The sequence below is a fragment of the Notolepis coatsorum genome (assembly GCF_963971535.1).
Source record: "Notolepis coatsorum genome assembly, chromosome: 16".
NCBI lineage: Eukaryota > Metazoa > Chordata > Actinopteri > Aulopiformes > Paralepididae > Notolepis > Notolepis coatsorum.
The window spans coordinates 88,828,787-88,846,818 of NC_140180.1; the positions used below are offsets into that span (position 1 = coordinate 88,828,787).

An 18,032-nucleotide genomic window follows, 5' to 3' on the forward strand; every position below is an offset into this window, starting at 1 on the left:
ATAAAAATGTATCTAATACGAATCTAACTTTTGATCGTTTCGTTTTGTACACACGGAATTGTCCTACGTCACATCCGATACGGAAATCAATGGATGCTATCAGCAGCAGCAACTCACGTGTGTTTTCATCCAAGGTTAAGTGTTTATTATTGTCTGTTTCTTTTACACATATAGCCACGACCCGTTTGAGTCGTTATTAGTGAAGAGATGTATAAATTATTACAAGTGCCGTTGCGGGAATTCACATCTTTCAAATGCTCCTCCCGACATCTTTCTGTCACCTGTCTGTCTGTGAAGCATAGATGGGCTCCTCCAGTGTGTCTCCCTCCAGGGCTGCTGCCTCCTGTGCCAGGGAGGGCTTTGAGACACGAACTGAACACACAGACAATGTCCAGGTTCTACAGCGCTCGAAGAGGGGCGAGGGGTGAACACCCAGACAGGTACAGGTACACCATAGACCCAGACAAAGAAGAGGAGTTTGTGTTCCTTGAATATGCAGAGCCAGTGGAGAGGGAGGACCCAGAGGAACTTCTCCTTCACAGGCAGCTTCAGGCAAACCTCGCCCCCAGAGAAGAAAGATCACCTGCGAGGTCAGCTGATGAGAAACAACAGCAAAGAGCTCTGGAGCAACAGCTGAAGTCATTGAAAGCCACAGCCAGCGATGAGATCAACCCAGCATCCTTCATCGAGTTTCACGACGTCGACTTTCCCCTCGACGAGAGCATCGTCAGGGCGAAAAAGAAGAAGAGACCCCCGGGCCAGCATAGGGTCTACGGCACCCCGGACGCGGACGAGCCGGTGAGTGACACCTGCTGCTCGGGATGCGGCGCTGTTCTACACTGCACGGCCTCCGATATAGCGGGATACGTACCCAGTGAGAAGTATAAAGTTCTCCTGGAGCAGGACCGGATGAAGAAGGCGATTTGCCAACGGTGTTACCTCCTGACGCACCACCAAAAGGCACTGACGGTCAAGATGTCCAAAGAGGAATACAGGAACGTTGTAAGTGGAATTAAGCCCCACACCGCTTTGGTTCTCTTGATAGTGGACCTCTTGGACGTCCCGGACTCCATAGTGCCAGACCTACTGGGTCTGATAGGGAAGAACAAGCACGTTGTGGTCCTGGGGAATAAGATCGACTTGTTACCTGGAGATGCTGACAATTACTTACCGCGGATCAAGCGGCAACTCTCTCAGTACTGTGCCGACGCCGGCATCGGAGACAACGTCAAGGACGTCCACCTGATCAGCGCCAAGACGGGATACGGCGTCGAGAACCTCATCTCCAGCCTTCAGAGGTCTTGGAAGTACAAGGGGGATGTGTATCTGGTGGGGACGGCCAACGCCGGGAAGTCCACGCTGTTCAACACACTGCTGGACTCGGACTACTGTAAATCCAAGGCTACCGATGTCATCCACAAAGCCACTATATCTCCATGGCCTGGTAAGATGAATGCAGGGAGAGATCAAGGCTGGAAGCTAGTCTAGGGCTGGGTGATTAATCGAGTTAAAACTTGTATTATGATTTTGACTCCCCACGATCATGTGCCACATTTAGTCTTGTGTTGTAAACGCAGCACACCCTTCCTTCACAGAGTGGGAGCATAAATACATGCATGTTAGGCAGGGACTACAGATGAAGACTAGCTCGACATTAGCTAACTCTGGCACATTTACATTGATGTGGAAACTGAAGATGTTGATTTATGTGCACTGTCCCTGGGTAAAAAAAAACCTAAACTTTAAACACTGATACATACAGTCACACCTGGAAGCTGCCCAGTACAACCACGATCATCATCTGACACTGTTGGCCACTAGGTGCTGCCCAGTACAACCACATCACTGAAATACTGTAGTTTTGCAGGTACATCTGGACAATAATTCAAAATGATCATTTAGCATCATTCACTGGGATCATTTTGTGAGGAAATTGTGATATTGTCATCATATTGCGGTACACTATTATTTTATCATTTTATTTAAATTAATGATAACAAGCACATTATACACAATATTCAAAAAGAAAATCCCCCTTATTGTGATATTAATTTCCTCCATATCACCCAGCCAGCCCTGGTTGCAAGATGGCAGTGTTGCACTGATTTCCTCTACTGCTAAAGAGAGGCTTTGATGGTAGCATTGCCAGTGCACTGGGCTTTTCGTTGGTTGGTAAGTGCTTCTGTCAGGAGGAGTAAATACACAAGGCTATTGGACACAATTCACAAGTCTTCTCAAGCTAGTAGGAAAAGACACAGGGCAAAGTGGAAGTCATTGAAGAGGTTTATGCAAGGAATTAGATTAGAAATTAGAAATGTATTACTGACATCTGTGGAATGTAATAAAGGGGGACATTTTCCAATCACCATACATTTTCCAATCACCATACTCTAAGTTTTCACCCACCAGGTACATTTTTGAAATTTCAGATAAGTTTGTCATCTTCCATAAATGACTGACACCACTTTCTGTTAACTCACCTTCTTAAAGGAACACGCCAATATTTTGGGAAATTAGCTTACCGTCTTCTCCAGAGAGAGACACGAAGATAGATACCAGTTTCCTCTCTGTGCGTTCAGTAGAATGAATGAATGAATGAAAACTTTATTTAACAGATTGCAGAATGGGTACAATACAGTACGGCTCAATACATACAATTGTTAAGGGGATGCAGACCTGAGAAAGACGTTTGTCTTGTTTCCATCAGGGTCCCCCATTTTCAATTCATATAGACATTTATGACATACACAACATACATGACATTTATGGCATAGGGACATATAGGTATTTAGTACTGATACATTTGTGACATAAACGGTATTCCAATATACAGTACTGTTACCCCTAGATCCTGACAGAGTATACATATGATGGGGAGGGGACTGTACATTAGGGGGGGGTGGGTGGGTGGGAGAGAAATATACATACGGCGGGGAGGGAATATATACATGCGGTGGGGAGGAGACTGTCTATTAGGAGGTGGTGGGGGTTTTGGGCATTTACGGTGGCCAGTTTCGAATTGCAGCCTCCCGTAGGTGCTCTTTAAGAGCGGTTTTGAATGTGGGCAGGGATTCACATTCCTTTACAGCTTTGGGTAGGGCGTTCCACATTGTTGTGGCATAATTGCGAAACGTGTTTAGTCCCTTGTTTGAGCCGAATCTGGGTTTAACTGTACATGATTTGTTGAGCTTCCTCTGGTGTAGTGGTTGTGGTATTCACTGACCTTTGGGAAGTATTTTGACATGTACATGGGCACCCCGGTCGTATAGTGTATCTTGTAGACCAGGCCCATTGCAAGTTGCTGTACTCTGTTGTCTACTCTAAGCCATCCTAGGTTGTCAAAGTGGGCAGGGGTGAGGTGGGTTCTGGGGTTCAGGTCAAGTAGTAGTCTGACCAGTTTGTTTTGTGATGTTTGTAATTTTGTTTTATAAGCGCCTTTGAGGTGCTTTGGTACCATGAGGTGCACGCATAGTCATAGTACCCTTGAATGAGTGCTCCTGCCAGAGTCTTCAGGGTATTCTTGTTTACCAGAGAGGAGATCCGGTACAGGAATCTAGTTCGTTGGTTGACTTTTTTTATTACATTGGATGCCATTTTGTCACAGGAAAGATTTGCCTCTAGGATGGAACCCAGGTAGGTCATTTCGTCTTTCCTTGTGACAATATTGTCACCCACTGTAACTGAGAAGCCGTCGGTCTTGTTGAGTTTGTTATTTGAACCGAAGAGAATGGACTCTCTGTTTTGCCCATGTGTAATGATAGTTTGTTATCAGCGAGCCTGGCTGCACGTTAGCCTAGCTTAGCACAATGAATGGAAGCGGACAGTGTCAGTTAGCCTTCGGGAGAGGTGTTAGTTGGGCAATGCCTAGGCTAACCGGCACTGTCCGCTTCGATTCATTGTGCTAAGCTAGGCTAACGTGCAGCCAGATAGCTTTCTACTGAACGCACAGAGAGGAAACTTGTATCTATCTTCTTGTCTCTCTCTCTGGAGAAGACGGTAAGCTAATTTCCCCAAATGTTGGCGTGTTCCTTTAAATTAGGTCATATTTACACTGGGACGTTTGCATGCCATGAGGCCTATAGGCTGCGTTAATGAGTATTTCACCAAACGGATTCCATCTAGTGATCCCATCTGTGTTCCACAGACATAGCGGTTTGAATCAATTCATGTCCACAAGGCTCCTCAGTTCCTCATCCATAGTTTTCACAGAGGAACATTTAAGACATTGATTCACTGTCTGCATCCAACAAAGGAGCTATTTATTTTGTTGACGTCATGACGCAAACTATGAATAGGATGGAGACGCTGACTGTGGTAAACACGCTCCTTGTGTAGGCATATTACTGCCGGTCCAACATGTCCGCTGAGCTGTGTTTCAGTGGTCGGTGAGGAACAGATTTGGAATTAGCCCAAGTTACAGGCTGATGAGATCAAATTGTATGTGGCATGCTGCTACTAGTAGCTAGACCACAAGGTTATATTTGAGTGATACATATTGTAATTGTTTGATAATGGATGTATGCATCCATTGCATGTAATTATCCCAATAGACATGATTTACCCTAAATGCATGCTTGCACAGGACCAACAAACAGCCTAATGGTAATGAATATAACATAACATGTAATTGAAATGAATAATAATTGAGAGATATATCGTGGAAAGCATGAATGGTTTCTGGCTACGACGAATGCATAGAATGAATAGCTAATGGCCTATGATCAGCTAGTAGCTCGATAATAACTTAACTAATAAATATATAATGTAATGCCTCTTCTGTGACCTGCAGGTACCACTCTGAACCTGTTGAAGTTCCCCGTCATCAACCCGACGCCGCTCCGCATGTTCAGGCGGTCGGAGCGTCTGGACACGGCCTCCAGGCAGACGGAGAGCGACCTCTCCCCCGAGGAGCTGAAGAGGCTGCAGCACTTCAGCAAGCAGGGCTACTTAGTGGGTAAGAGGGAGGAGGGGTGGAGGATCAGAGGAAGAAGAAGAAAGGTCTTTATTTGCCAAGTAGTTTTCACATACAAGGAATTTGCTTTGGACGTTACTGGTGCGACATTAGCGGACAGACATTAATGGACAGATAATATACAATAAAGAGGTGGAGTAAAATAAAATGAAATATGAGCCAACTCATTCCGCGCCGGACCCGAGTATAGTCGGGTTAACTCGCCGAACGTTCGGCGCCAGACCCGAATATAGTCTGGTTTTGGTCGTTATTTCTTTTATTCGCTATTTCCATTGATTATCCATCCAGGGAGCCTGATGTTATCATTGGGAATGGGTCTGAGATTGCAAACGTCCAATACCGCCGCCGGGTTTTCCTCATCGGGCAGGACAAGCGTTTATAACGCATGGATTGAGGAGAATCAAGCACTCCCGGTTCATGGTCTTTGGTGGATTATGTTGGCAACACGATCGACATCAATACTTGGAATGGCGATCAGATAATTGGAATATTATTTTTGGAGTACATCCTAGTCAAGGTAAGGGCTATATAGGCCTGCCGCGATAAGCAATAAATCGATTAATTGCTGCGATAATTAAAATGAATGCAATGATTTTGACGGGCGCGATTAATTGCTATTTGCGCGTTTGTTTTAATGAGGCGGAACCAGTGCCCCTTGTCAGTCACTGTCCGTGTTGGGAGGCGGGCCGCTGACGTTACTAGAGTACAGCACGGGAGCTCCGTGGGGCAACACCACATAGCTTAACTACATTTCTCAATAGTGTTGCTCCTTTTAACCAAGTAGCATTATTTGTAGTGTAACGTTAGCTATTTTTAGACCCAAGTAGTTACTCGCTACTGCCCGGAGAAACTGGACTGCTAAATAAAGATGAAAGATAGAGCTTTGATTCTCATTCCATGCTAACAACATTAGCTAAATAGCTAACAAACGAAATACAACGTATAGCATAGCTACAAGTACAACACAGAATAACGTTAATACAATTACATGCATCATTGTTTACAATGAACGGGTGGGGCTAGTCAAAGGACTGGACACGGGGACAAGTTAAACATGAATTAATTTATTATAACACTCCGGTAGTTTCGAGTCGTGCTGCAGTGCTTACGCACCACAGCTATTCTATTATATACTGCTTTGACGCTTCCTCCTCATCGTTGATTGCCTGTAGTAGCTGCATCTAACGTTAGTAGCTAACGTTAAAACTAACCTAAAGTTAGTTGTTCACCAACAATTTGTTTTATCATTAGCTCAAAAACTGAACCGGACGAGACAAGTTGTCGGCTCATAGGTTCTGCTTAGGATAATCACAACAATACTTCCAGTCCGGTCGGTGGGCTTCAAAATAAAAGTCTAAAACACCGGAAAAGACGGAGCGGTGGGCTTCAAAATAAAAGTTTTGGGAAATAAATTTCTCAAAAAAAATTCTCTAACCGGTCGCAATAATATCGCTTATCGCGATATTTTCGGGGGCAATTAATCGCCCAGCAAAATGTGTTATCGTGGCAGGCCTAGGGCTATATATGGTATCAATCTTTTTTGTTTGATCCACTTTTTCTCCTTGTTTTCTATTTTTCTCCCATCCCAATTTCGTGTATCCAATTCTCCCCTCCCCTGTCTTGAACGTTGCTCGACTATGCCCCCCACTGGTCGGTTGTAGAGAGGATAGAAGCCTTGCATCACGTGTTCCCTCCGGCACACGAGGAGGCAGCCTGTCACATCTTTTCGCCTGCCAGTGCGGACTCTCATTGGCGAGGTGTAACGCATGGGAGGCTCACACTACCCTCGCCACTTCCTGTCTCTGCTGTGCAAGCGTCTCCCAACCGACCTATAGGGGTCGCTGTCCACAACGTCCAATCCCCACCCATCGACTTCCACCCGCTGACTCTGCCAAATGAGCCAGTACGACGGCCGGACCAAGCCGAAGGCAATGCTGAGACTGGGATTCGATACTGGAGTCTCTTGCATTGGTGACGAGCGCAATCTCCGCTACACCACCCAGCCGCCATATGGTATCAATCTTGCGTTGATCCAAGAATCCATTCACTGCGATCCGACCATATGTGTGTAATGTGTGTGTGTAACGTATTCCGTTGATTTCAGATTGATTGTTGATACAGGCGAGAAACGCCATGGTTTTTAGTGAAATGCACTAAACGCTGCATAGCGTCATTTTCTGGGATTAGACAGGATTACTCTAAAACTATACTCATATTCACCACGGTATAAAACGGGAATGTATGGATTAAAAAATTATTTCTTTTCCACAAATTGAAAGATAGATACTCGATGTCAAATGGGCAATAGTATTATATCCATAGCTATGATATATAATATAGTTTGAGCCCTGCAAACACCGCCATGTATCCCCATACTTTAAAGCGGTGGCCTTTCAACAGTAACAGTAAACAGCGCCCTCTGGCGCTGAAAGTGTTAAGCACGATAGAATAATATAATTATGAAATAAAATATAGGCCAGGGCTGTACAACTGTAAATAAGAGGTTGAATAAAATTATATGGGATATAAACTAAATTAAATATAGCACAATAGAATATAGTACAATTATAAGTTAAAAAAAAATAGGAATAGGCCGGCCAGGGCTGTACAACTGGGCAGATGTGGTCAATTACAATACAGTGGGCAAGTATATAGTCCAGTGGGGGGGGGGGGGGGGGGGTTAATGTAACACAGTGGGGGGGGTGTCAGTGAGGGTCCTGAGCCTCATTGCAGAGGGGAAGAAACTGTTCTTGTGGTGTGAGGTTTTGGCCCTGATGGACCGCAGCCTACTGCCAGAGGGGAGTGTCTCAAACAGGTTGTGACCGGGGTGGTAGGGGTCGGACACAATCTTACCTGCACGCTTCATGGTTCTGGATGGGTAGATGGATGGATGAATGGACAGTGGCGAATCCTTATGGAAGCCAACGGAAGCCATGCCTCCCTAATATTAAAATATGAATTAATATCAAATATGAAATATGAAAAAAAATATATATATATATATAATTTTTTTTAATATAGTTTACATTCTTTTTCATCTGTGCATCTGTGTTATAATTTTTTATTTTTTTTTAAATGTCTCCCTCTTCTCCTTCTCACTCCCTCTAACACACTGTCAGACTCACTGTGCTCACTGCAGCTAGTATAGGAGAGAGGCAGGGGGTAGGTCTCTTTCTCCAGGCTTCCAGCATTATAGAGTCCAAATCCGATCCTAGCCAATCAGATTCGAGCTGACTGCCACACCCTAAAAGTTTAAAACGGGGCTGAGAGGAAGACACTCAGCATATTTTCCCCTCTGCACTCTGAACATTGTATTAACCCGTAACTGTTCCCACGGGCCGAATATTGCCCCGATCCTCGCGAGATTAAATCCACGGGGACCTCTCGGCGTGCCGAAGCTTTTCCTAAATCACTTCCATCATCGAAAACGAGGGGAAAAGGTCGGCTCGCGACCCTGAAAATGTCGCGTGATTTTAAAAACGCTGTATTAAGTGAGCCTATTATGGGATCCACGCGAGCTTTCTATCGTGGAAACATCTGGGCGTCCCGCAACTTTTACTCATTCACATGTAGCCCCGAAAATGCTTAGAAAAGGAAAACAGAAAGCGTGGAATAAACTCGCCGAAACGGAAAAGTGTCCCACGGGCGCGCCGTGATTCCGATCCGCGTGAAAATATTCACAGCCATAGAGGAGACCGTGGGACACCTTTTTGCAACCGAATATGTGTCTCGAATTTGCTTCCACGCGGCGCGCAAAATCGTGCAAGGAAAAATCGGACCAAAAATTAACCAATGCTCCAGCAGTATTAATGACCCTGATGTAAACAAGACAAACGTCTTTCTCTGGTCTGCATCCCCTTATACAATTGTGTGTATTGAGCCGTACTGTATTGTACCCATTCTGCAATCTGTTAAATAAATAAAAAGAAAGTTTGACTGGCCGCCGAGCCATACTGTAGTGTACATGGTGACTGCTTGACTTAAAAAAAATATATATATTAATAAAAATATTTAATAATTTTTTTTTTTATAATTTTTTTTTGGCTTCCCCTGTTATTTTACCCACGCGACGCCACTGTGAAATGGATAAATAAATTAAAGTAATCTCAAACAGTTTCACGTAAATAAAGGTCTATTTTACTCTCTATCACCAGTTGATACCTATACCCAGTTCATGAATGCTTTTACATTTGCTGTCCTTGGCTGTTCTAAGCACTGGTGTCTGGTAGGACATTCCTGGGAATCTGGCACACAGGGAGTGACACAGCAACAGCAGTTTGTTTGGAATGAATAGAAGACTAACTCAGTATTTAGCACAAGTGGAAAAACACAACAGCAATGATGGCTTATCATCAATAGATGTCGTCTAAACAAACAAAAATGAGGATCTTGCAGATTACCACTTTATGTCTTGAAAGTTGTATGTCCAATTATGTCCTCACAACAGCACGATAGGATTCAGGTAATGAAAACAGCGAATAATATAATAGTAATAATATAATAAACTGTATTTGTAGCACCTTTCATACAAGAATTGCAGCTCAAAGTGCTTCACAGCAGTAAAAAAAGATGGGCATAAAATGAGCACAAAATAGGCAGATCAAGAGCAATGCAGTGCAAGTGCAGACGTAAAATTAGGCTTGTTTTTTTTGTGTGCATAAAATAGACGGCAGCAAAATAGACAAAGTCAAGGTAAGGCATAGAACATTAAATCGCATAGCTTTTCATATTGGGATCTAACGTCTTAATACAGTGGCTCGGAAGGTAGAGCAGTCGTCTGGTAATCCAGAGGTTCCTGGACTCCTGGTTCGATTCCCACTCCTCCCGGGCAGCGTGTCGAAGTGTCCTTGAGCAAGACACTTGACCCCTAATTGCTCCTGATGAGCAGGTTCAGGTTGGCACCTTGCATGGTTGCCTCCGCCGTCAGTGTGTGAATGTGTGAGTGAATGGGTAAAATGTGAGGAACAAAATGTAAAGTGCTTTGGATAAAAGCTGCTATATAAATGCAGCCATTTACCATTTAATATGCCTCTTTGTTTACTGTTTGATTGTCACTGATACACTTCAGCACAGCAGTATTTTAGATGTTTAGTTCTGTCCGAGCCGTATGTCTTTCTAATAGGTCTTTTCCCCCGTTCTAAGGTGCATTATAGAACTGAGCATAATGTCCTTTTAATATCTTGCACTTTGCCATAGGTCTAAATGGTTCATAGTCCTACAGCCTGCTGTCCTAAACTCCGGGTCGAGACCCAAGACGGCTCGTGGGCCTACTTCTGTTGGAGTGATCGTGTTGCTATTTATTCTGTTTTGCTGCAGGGCGCGTCGGGAGAACGTTCCGGGTCGAGGCTGGACCCAAACGGGACTTGATACACTTTGACCCAGACAGTCTGGCCTATGGGGAGTATGTAGCGGGAGAAGAGATGGAAGAAGATAAGACCCGAGAAGGTATGATAATGAGGAGACGGATCACTGTGGTCGTTTTGAGTGGGATTCACTAAAAACCAGGCATCTCGTGTATTGCACCAATGGGCGCTTAAGTTGGGGTGTGAGGTCCAGTGAGGTTAAGGTAGGGACAGGGTCTATACATGAAATGCCTGGATTTTTAGGGAGTCCCCGTTTTGAATGGGGAAATCCGTAACACTAAAGGCGGCGGCGACAACAAAACGAACGTATTCAAAGAAAGTAATTAAATGTGATGTACTGCACTAATGTCACCAAGATACATCTCTGTACTCAGCCGATTCTTTTTGACGATGGATTTTCACTCAAGCGTTTTCTAATCTGATCCAATGCCAGATTCCAGCCAGACAGAGATCGACTTCACCCACAATGAGCTGAAAGACGCCCACTGGCTCTACGACACCCCTGGTATCATGAAAGACCACGATGTAAGACTCTTCTTCTCCAGTCAACTCTCCTAAGATTTGGATTGAGTTTTGAAAAACTTTATTCTGTTGCTCTAGAATAGAATAGAATATAATAGAAGTACTTTATTGATCCCGAGGGAAATTCAGCACTACAGATCGCTCACAATAAACATTTAGGTAGTCAAAAATCACAAATTACAAATAAGAATAAAAATACAGTTAGGGATATACATTCTAAAATATGTATATACATTCTAAAATATACAGCCAAAATATACAGTAATATACACTGTAAAATGTACTGTTGTAATAAGTGTAAAAAAAGATTTAAATGTCGACGTATAGGTAAAAAAGTCCAGTAAGATATGCCAGATTTTGTACTGTCACTCTGCTCTCAGTGAGGCACAGTGATGTGTTATATAGTCTGATGGCTGTTGGAAGGAAGGACTTCCTGTGCCTTTATTATTATTATTATTATTATTATTATTATTATTATTATTATTATTATTATTATTATTATAGGACAGTATTAGCATGACCAAAATGCTCTTATGATATACAAGTCACCCAACAATGGATCCAATTTAAACATTACCTGCATTTCTAAGATTAAGATTGGTTGTGCAACTGGCTTGTAACTTCATTCTTATTCCCTCTTGTAAAACGTTAAAAGGAAAGGTTACGAGGACAGACTTGTAAACAGATCCACTATTCATCCCCCAATGCTCTCATCTCAATGCGCTGGTCTCCTGTGTGGCGCAGTTCTCTCTCCCTCCCCTCCCTCCTCCCCTCCCCTCTGCGGTCTAATCATCTCTCCCTCTGGTGATTATCAAGATTCTGGATCTGCTGAGCGAGCGGGAAGTGAAGCTGGTCGTGCCCACACACGCTATTGTTCCCAGGACGTTTATACTCAAGCCCGGCATGGTCCTCTTCCTGGGCGCGTTGGGAAGAATCGACTATCTTCAGGTAAACTCCCTGTGTCCCTGATGACGTAGAGGCCCGTCGTCTTAAACGAAAGGCAATTTAAAGGACAGTTGTAAGCATTTGTTCAGTTTGGTGTGAAATTCGATCCCTTGATTGGTTAAGTGCACTTAAATTGCAGTACTAATGGTGTCTGATCTAGGGTTGTCCTTGACCAAATAAATACTCATTTGACTAATAGTCATAGGTCTTTGTCGATTGATCGATTACCAGTAGTAGTTGATTTAATCAACAAATCTGTAAAATTGTTTCCTACATTTAAATACAAATTTAGTCACCAGAGATGTGCTTATAATTTCTCAGGAAATAACTCATTCAGCATTGTTTTAGTCAAACTAATTGACTAAAACAAACTCTTGAAACTCACCAATGTGTTCAGCGTCTCGAGAGCTCCCCAGAGAAACTCCGGATAATGTCACACGGCAGAGAGCAGACCTCTAGTGCAGGGGTTCCCAAACTTTTCAGGCCGGGGCCCAGAAAATAAGGCGTCAGAGAGCCGCGGCCCAATGCACATCGTCTGGCGTTTTTTTTTTTTTTTTTTTTGCCAGGCGACCGATTTTTTAAGCCAAATATCACTTCAATCCTATTAAGTTAGTTCAAGTTAGTTATTCATTTATATGTGCTATTTATGAGAGGGCTAACTTGTTGCAAAATAATAATGATAATAATAATAGCCTCATTAAAATACTATTGTTGCTTCGGTTGTTTTCAGCGTTTTATGTGCATAATCTGTTATTTAGTTTGAAATGTTGGTTGAAATAAGTAGATTTTTCGTTTTTGTTTATTTATTAAGTTAATATAAAACCATATAGTCACATTTTAGAATACAATAGAATAGAATTTTAGAATACAACTAGAAACACTGTCCTGGCCTGCTTCTAAGTTCAGTGGCCTGACAAAAAAAAATTAAATTAAAAAATTAAAAATTAAAAAATTAAAAATAAAAAAAAATTTTTTTTTTTTTTTTTTTTTTAAATCATCTCGCGGCCCACCCGTGGCTGCTCGCGGCCCACCTTTGGGTCGCGACCCCGACTTTGGGAACCACTGCTCTAGTGAACTGCAGACACTATCTCCTCAACCCTCCCCCCCAAGGTTCCTGGAGTTGAGCCTACGGTTCAGTCGAGCTCTGCCCTCCGCCAGTTTATTGGGGTGCCACAAGACACGTTTTATGTCCAATTATCACATGTCCTCCTCACGACAGAACGATAGCATTAACACATTGAGTGCCAGCCACGAGAAATCTCGTTATTTCTTTTTTTTAAACTTCATTTTTTAGCGTTTATCGCTTTTTCCTGGTCAAGCATGACCGACAGATGCAGGGTGAAACGGGAGAGAGAGCAGGGGAAGACATTTGGCAAATGACGGCGGGTCCGGGAATCGAACTCGGAGTCAACCGATCCGTGACGCAGCACGGTACTCCGCGACGCAGCGCGGTACATGGTGTGCTACTGGAGCACCCGAAATCTCGTTATTTCATGCAATGCGTTGAGTGCCAGGGACGAGAAATCTCGTTATTTAATCGTTATTGCTTTTATTAGCGATATCTATTCATTTTTCATCAATCTAGCCTCACGTTACCATTGGGACTGTCTATGAGCTCGAACAGGGAAAATACCGCCCCCTATCGTCTCCCGGATGGTAATGCACCCATTGGATTGGACTCAATGGAAATGGATGAGAAAAAAAACTCCGGATTCCACATTTTACTTCTCAGGCATGTAACCAGAGACAATCGGATTCATTGTGGACCCTCAGAACAGCGTGGAATATGTGTTTCAAGTACCTAACGTTGGATCAATAAACACGATCGATATTTGGAATGGCGATCAGTAATTGGAATAATCTTTTTGCAGAACATCTGATGTGAGGTAAGGAATCTATGTTACCAGTCTTGGGGTAATCCGATGTATTTTTCACATATCTCAACGTGTGTGTGTGTGGCTGTGTGTGGCGTTAGCGCTGACCAGGAAATAGATAATCGATTTTTCAGCCCGCTCCTCTAGCGTGCATAAGTACACATATACTATCGATAAATCTAGCGTTTATTTGAAAACGATTCATAAATCAGCCGGAAAATGACAACGTGTTTTGTGTATTCCACTAAAGAGCTATTATCATGGAATCTTTTTTTTCCCTAGAAATTTCCCAAAACTTTTTTTCAAAACGGTATAAAACGGAAATGTACCGATGAAAAAACAATCCGTTTCGTACATGTTGACTGCAAGCAAGTCATTGATAAGCGACGGGCGTATTAGACACATAGCCAGAATATAGAAATAGCTCCGCGAAAATAGTGAAATATCGGAAAATCAGTCTCAAACGGCTGGCATTCAAGCGATAAATCATGCGCCCCCTGCTGGCACTCAAAGTGTTAAGGTTGAAAATCTGCAGAGTGGCCCTTTAATCAGCTGAGAGGGGTCTGTGTAGTCTGAGAGCACAAACATTCTGTGCAAAACAGCACTAGGAGATATGTATGATTTATTGTCATTCCGTTTTCTATTAAACAGAAGAAAAGCAGCTTTATGATACAGAATAACCTTCCCTACAGGGCGAGAAGTCCTGTTGGTTTTCAGTCATCGCCTCCAACCAGCTCCCAGTTCACATCACTAGTCTGGACAAAGCAGACGCCCTCTACCAGAAGCACGCTGGGGATACTCTACTGGGTGTGAGTTATTGTCTTTTTCATCAACTGCCAGTGTGTGCGTTTGCTTGATAACTTTCTTAGTCACACAGTTAATTGCAGTTGAAAAGCTACACCGCCTGATTCATCGTCTACACACCAGGGCTCGAGACTAATGATGTCCCGTCGTCCCGGGGACGATCAAATATTGATTTGGGACGAACAGAAATCTTTGCTGGGACGCAACCGGGACGGAGAGGATTTTTTTTTTCACAGGAAATGTCAATTGGCGGACTGTCAGTGCGCGCATATATTGCTGTCAAATGGTGAATGTCTCGTGCTGACTAAGTTCACTGAAGTCTAAACGTAGCGTGATTTGCCAAATCCAATGACTATCTCCGCCTCCCAATGCAGCCATACGCTAATCCAGCATCAAACTCCTACCCACCTCTCATCAGCCAGTCGCGCTGCAGCAGCGTCACACCCCAAATGAATCTCGCATCAAAAAAGAAAAACGTGTTAACAGGTGAGGGAAATCTCTCTTACCTAGGCTTTCTCCACTGGTATTTAACCCTGGTTGACACAGTGAATGACAGCTGGTAATTGACAGTTGCACGGCACGAGACCACTGTACAAGAACCGCGGAAAGATCAGAATGTTATAAAAAAATTAAAAAAACGCGCGCTATACTGTGGCATCCTCTCAGTGACGAGAGCACCGCAAACATGCTGCGCTATTTGAAGAGGATAAACACAGACCCAAAATGACCAACAGGGAACTGCATCCAGCAAATGCAATACTACCCCTGAGTCTAAGGTGAGGACACATTTAAATCACAGAAGTGTAATGTTAGTCTATTGGAACTGTATACAGTTATCGACGCGTTCTAGTTATAGCTGCTTATTGCTAGCTAACGTTACTGACTAACGTGCAGACTGCCACTGATTATTAAAGGATTTCTATTCGATTCTATACTAACACGTAATGTTACTACCATTGCGAGTTAATTGGCATAACGTTACATTTATCTAAACGAACGAGGAGAAATAGACGACAGGCTATAGGCAAACTTCACTCTGCAGCTACACAATGAATCCATATTCAGTGAGGAGGGCCCGCTGGAATTTTGCAGCAGTTATCAATATCGACCAGGACTCAGGAGGACAGCGCGATCTAAGGGACATGTTTCATTACTAGTCAAGTGTCATTACTTTAGTTATCAAAGGTGGAATCTCTGGACGCAATGACATTATATAGTTTAAAGCTAAACTACGTTTTTCTTTCTTGTTAGAAGAGGGATAACTTATTCAGTTAGATTTGATCTTTATTTATCTCTAACATTTTCAACCATAAACACACATTTGTAATAACAAAAAAAACTAAAACGAAATAAAATACAAATACATTTAAATATATTTTCCTATGGAAGGAATAATCAAGATGGCTCCAATTGGTTGACTATAACAGCACCTTGACCAAATATCCCATAGCACCTTGTTAAACACTTTTTTTTACATTTATTTTTAATCATAATTATTCTTGTGAAATCTTTCCACCATGGGAGCCTTTTGACTAAATCAATGTATTCTCCCCTTCTCTGAATGGTAATAACAACTATAGACGACAAAACCAAAGTAAAGAAACTACATTTGATTTTTGGGACGGTTACATTCACTTTGGGACGGTTAAAAATGTATTTCGGGACGGTTCTGGGACGGTGGTGAAAAAAGTTAGTCTGGAGCCCTGCTACACACACCCTTGCCTGTAAGGCGCCTGCACATTTGATATGAGAAGATGAGGTCTGTGGACTGCACTGGTTTTTGGAAACAACCAAAAAATAAGTGTTTGTTTTCACATTCATTTATACATAAATGTTAATTTCAGTTCATGCATAATAATTGGCTACGGCCAATTTGTTGCCCAGGACCATTTCACAAAAGACTAAAGTAAGATTTTGACAACTGTAGTGAAAAATAATAATATTTATTTATATAGCACCTTTCTTACAATAATTACAGCCTAGAGTGCTTCACAGCAGTGATGTAGTCATAAAATGAGCATAATTATGGAATTACAATTATTATTATTTTTATAGATTTGTCATTGATTATGATAGATTTCTGACATTAAAAGGACTATTAGCAGGTATCTGACCAAATAAAAGCAATGCATAACGTGCCGACATAGAATGAGTAAGATGAGTTAAAAGTGTCACCTGTGACTGTACAGGTACCAATGGGTGGAGAGGAACGAATGAAGGAGTTTCCACCGCTGGTTTCTCAGGACTTCAAGCTGGAGGGCCAGGGATACCTCAAGGCTTCCGCTGACGTCAAACTGTCCTCCGCAGGTAACTCACCGGAAGTCAAGTTTGTGCCCTCCGTTGACTTCCACTACATGCTTATTACGATGCCTCCAACGTCTCTGAAACTAAAACACTGGTGCCAGTGCCTTTTGAATCAACTGAAAGGACCTCCCAATAATGTGACAGATCAGAAAGGCTCCTTTTAAAGGCGTGTACTCAAACTCCTTTACCCTCCCTCAATTCGAAACTGGCCCCGGTAAATGTCCAAACCCACCCACCCAACCAACCCCCTCCAATGTACAGTTTCTTCCCCCTCGAATGTATATATTTTCTTTTAGGATCTCTGTCTCTTAAACAGTACTGTATATTTGTATATCTTGTATGTCATAAATGTCTGGATGTAACAGTACTGTATATCTGTATGTCGTGTATGTCATAAATGTTATGAATTGAAAATGGGGGACCCTGATGTAAACAAGGCGAAAGTCTTTCTCTGGTCTGCATCCCCTTAACAATTGTGTGTATTAAGCCGTACTGTATTGTACCCATTCTGCAATCTGTTAATAAAGTTTTCAATCAATCAATCAATCCCTGCAGGTTGGGTAGCGGTGACGGGAGTGGAGGGGGATCAGATCGTCCTGCGGGCTCACGCCCCGGAGGGAGCCGGCCTCTCCCTGAGGAGTCCGCCGCTGCTCCCACACATCGTCACTCTGAAGGGGGAGCGCATCAAGAAGTCTGTGGCCTACAAGCCCAGGAAACCCTCCGCCCTGGTCGACACCACCATGTCCCACAGAGGAGCCGACAGGCTCCGGGTGAAGAAGAGGAAGTGAAGACTTGCAAATCGACCTTCACTGTCTTTCCCGATGCCTTCTCTATGGAGCCGCTCCCAATGGACTTGGAGTTGATCCTCCAATCAACTATGTTCGAGATGGGTCAATTTCACTTCTGATTGACATCACGCTGAGTTTCAAGTCAAGGACGAGATTGCAGTGATGTCTCATCACTGGGTGTGGACGAGTTGTTCATGTTCACAGATATCGCTTGGACTGTCCTAGGACACAGGAGTGACCATATGAATTCATTAACTAGACATTATTTCCCCACATCTTGACTATATCCATCCATCGAAGAACATTTTATGTATAATATACATTATAGAATGTTTCAATCATGTTTGTGTAAGCTCAAAGCTTTTGTCATGCCACATAGTTGGACAAGTCTCTTGTAAAGTCTGCAAGTAAGACTCCTGTATATCCTGTTATTAAAAAATATGTTCCAGTGATTCAGTTA

General features: G+C 43.0%; 2 protein-coding genes across 2 annotated transcripts in view; one reads left to right on the plus strand and one right to left on the minus strand.

Annotated features, from left to right (window-relative positions):
- The window catches only part of polr2b (RNA polymerase II subunit B), a 40,944-nt gene extending 40,563 nt beyond the window's left edge, over positions 1-381 (minus strand). Inside the window, exon 1 of the mRNA XM_084331535.1 lies at positions 282-381. The gene's annotated coding sequence lies outside the window, so the exon portion shown is untranslated. The remainder of the gene's footprint in view (positions 1-281) is intronic.
- Positions 116-18,025, plus strand: noa1 (nitric oxide associated 1). Its single transcript, XM_084331537.1, has 8 exons — positions 116-1,444; positions 4,790-4,954; positions 10,289-10,417; positions 10,769-10,860; positions 11,674-11,805; positions 14,369-14,485; positions 16,670-16,787; positions 17,340-18,025. The coding sequence occupies exons 1-8, from the start codon at positions 208-210 to the stop codon at positions 17,570-17,572; spliced, it is 2,223 nt and encodes a 740-aa protein (XP_084187663.1). The 5' UTR covers positions 116-207; the 3' UTR covers positions 17,573-18,025.
- The last annotated feature ends 7 nt before the right edge of the window (positions 18,026-18,032 follow it).

Coding starts and splice junctions, on each gene's coding strand:
- noa1 (XM_084331537.1), top strand. CDS start 208: ATGTATAAATTATTACAAGTGCCGTTGCGGGAATTCACATCTTTCAAA. Junction 10,418..10,768: donor AGAAGATAAGACCCGAGAAG/GTATGATAATGA, acceptor ATCCAATGCCAG/ATTCCAGCCAGACAGAGATC. Junction 10,861..11,673: donor GTATCATGAAAGACCACGAT/GTAAGACTCTTC, acceptor GTGATTATCAAG/ATTCTGGATCTGCTGAGCGA.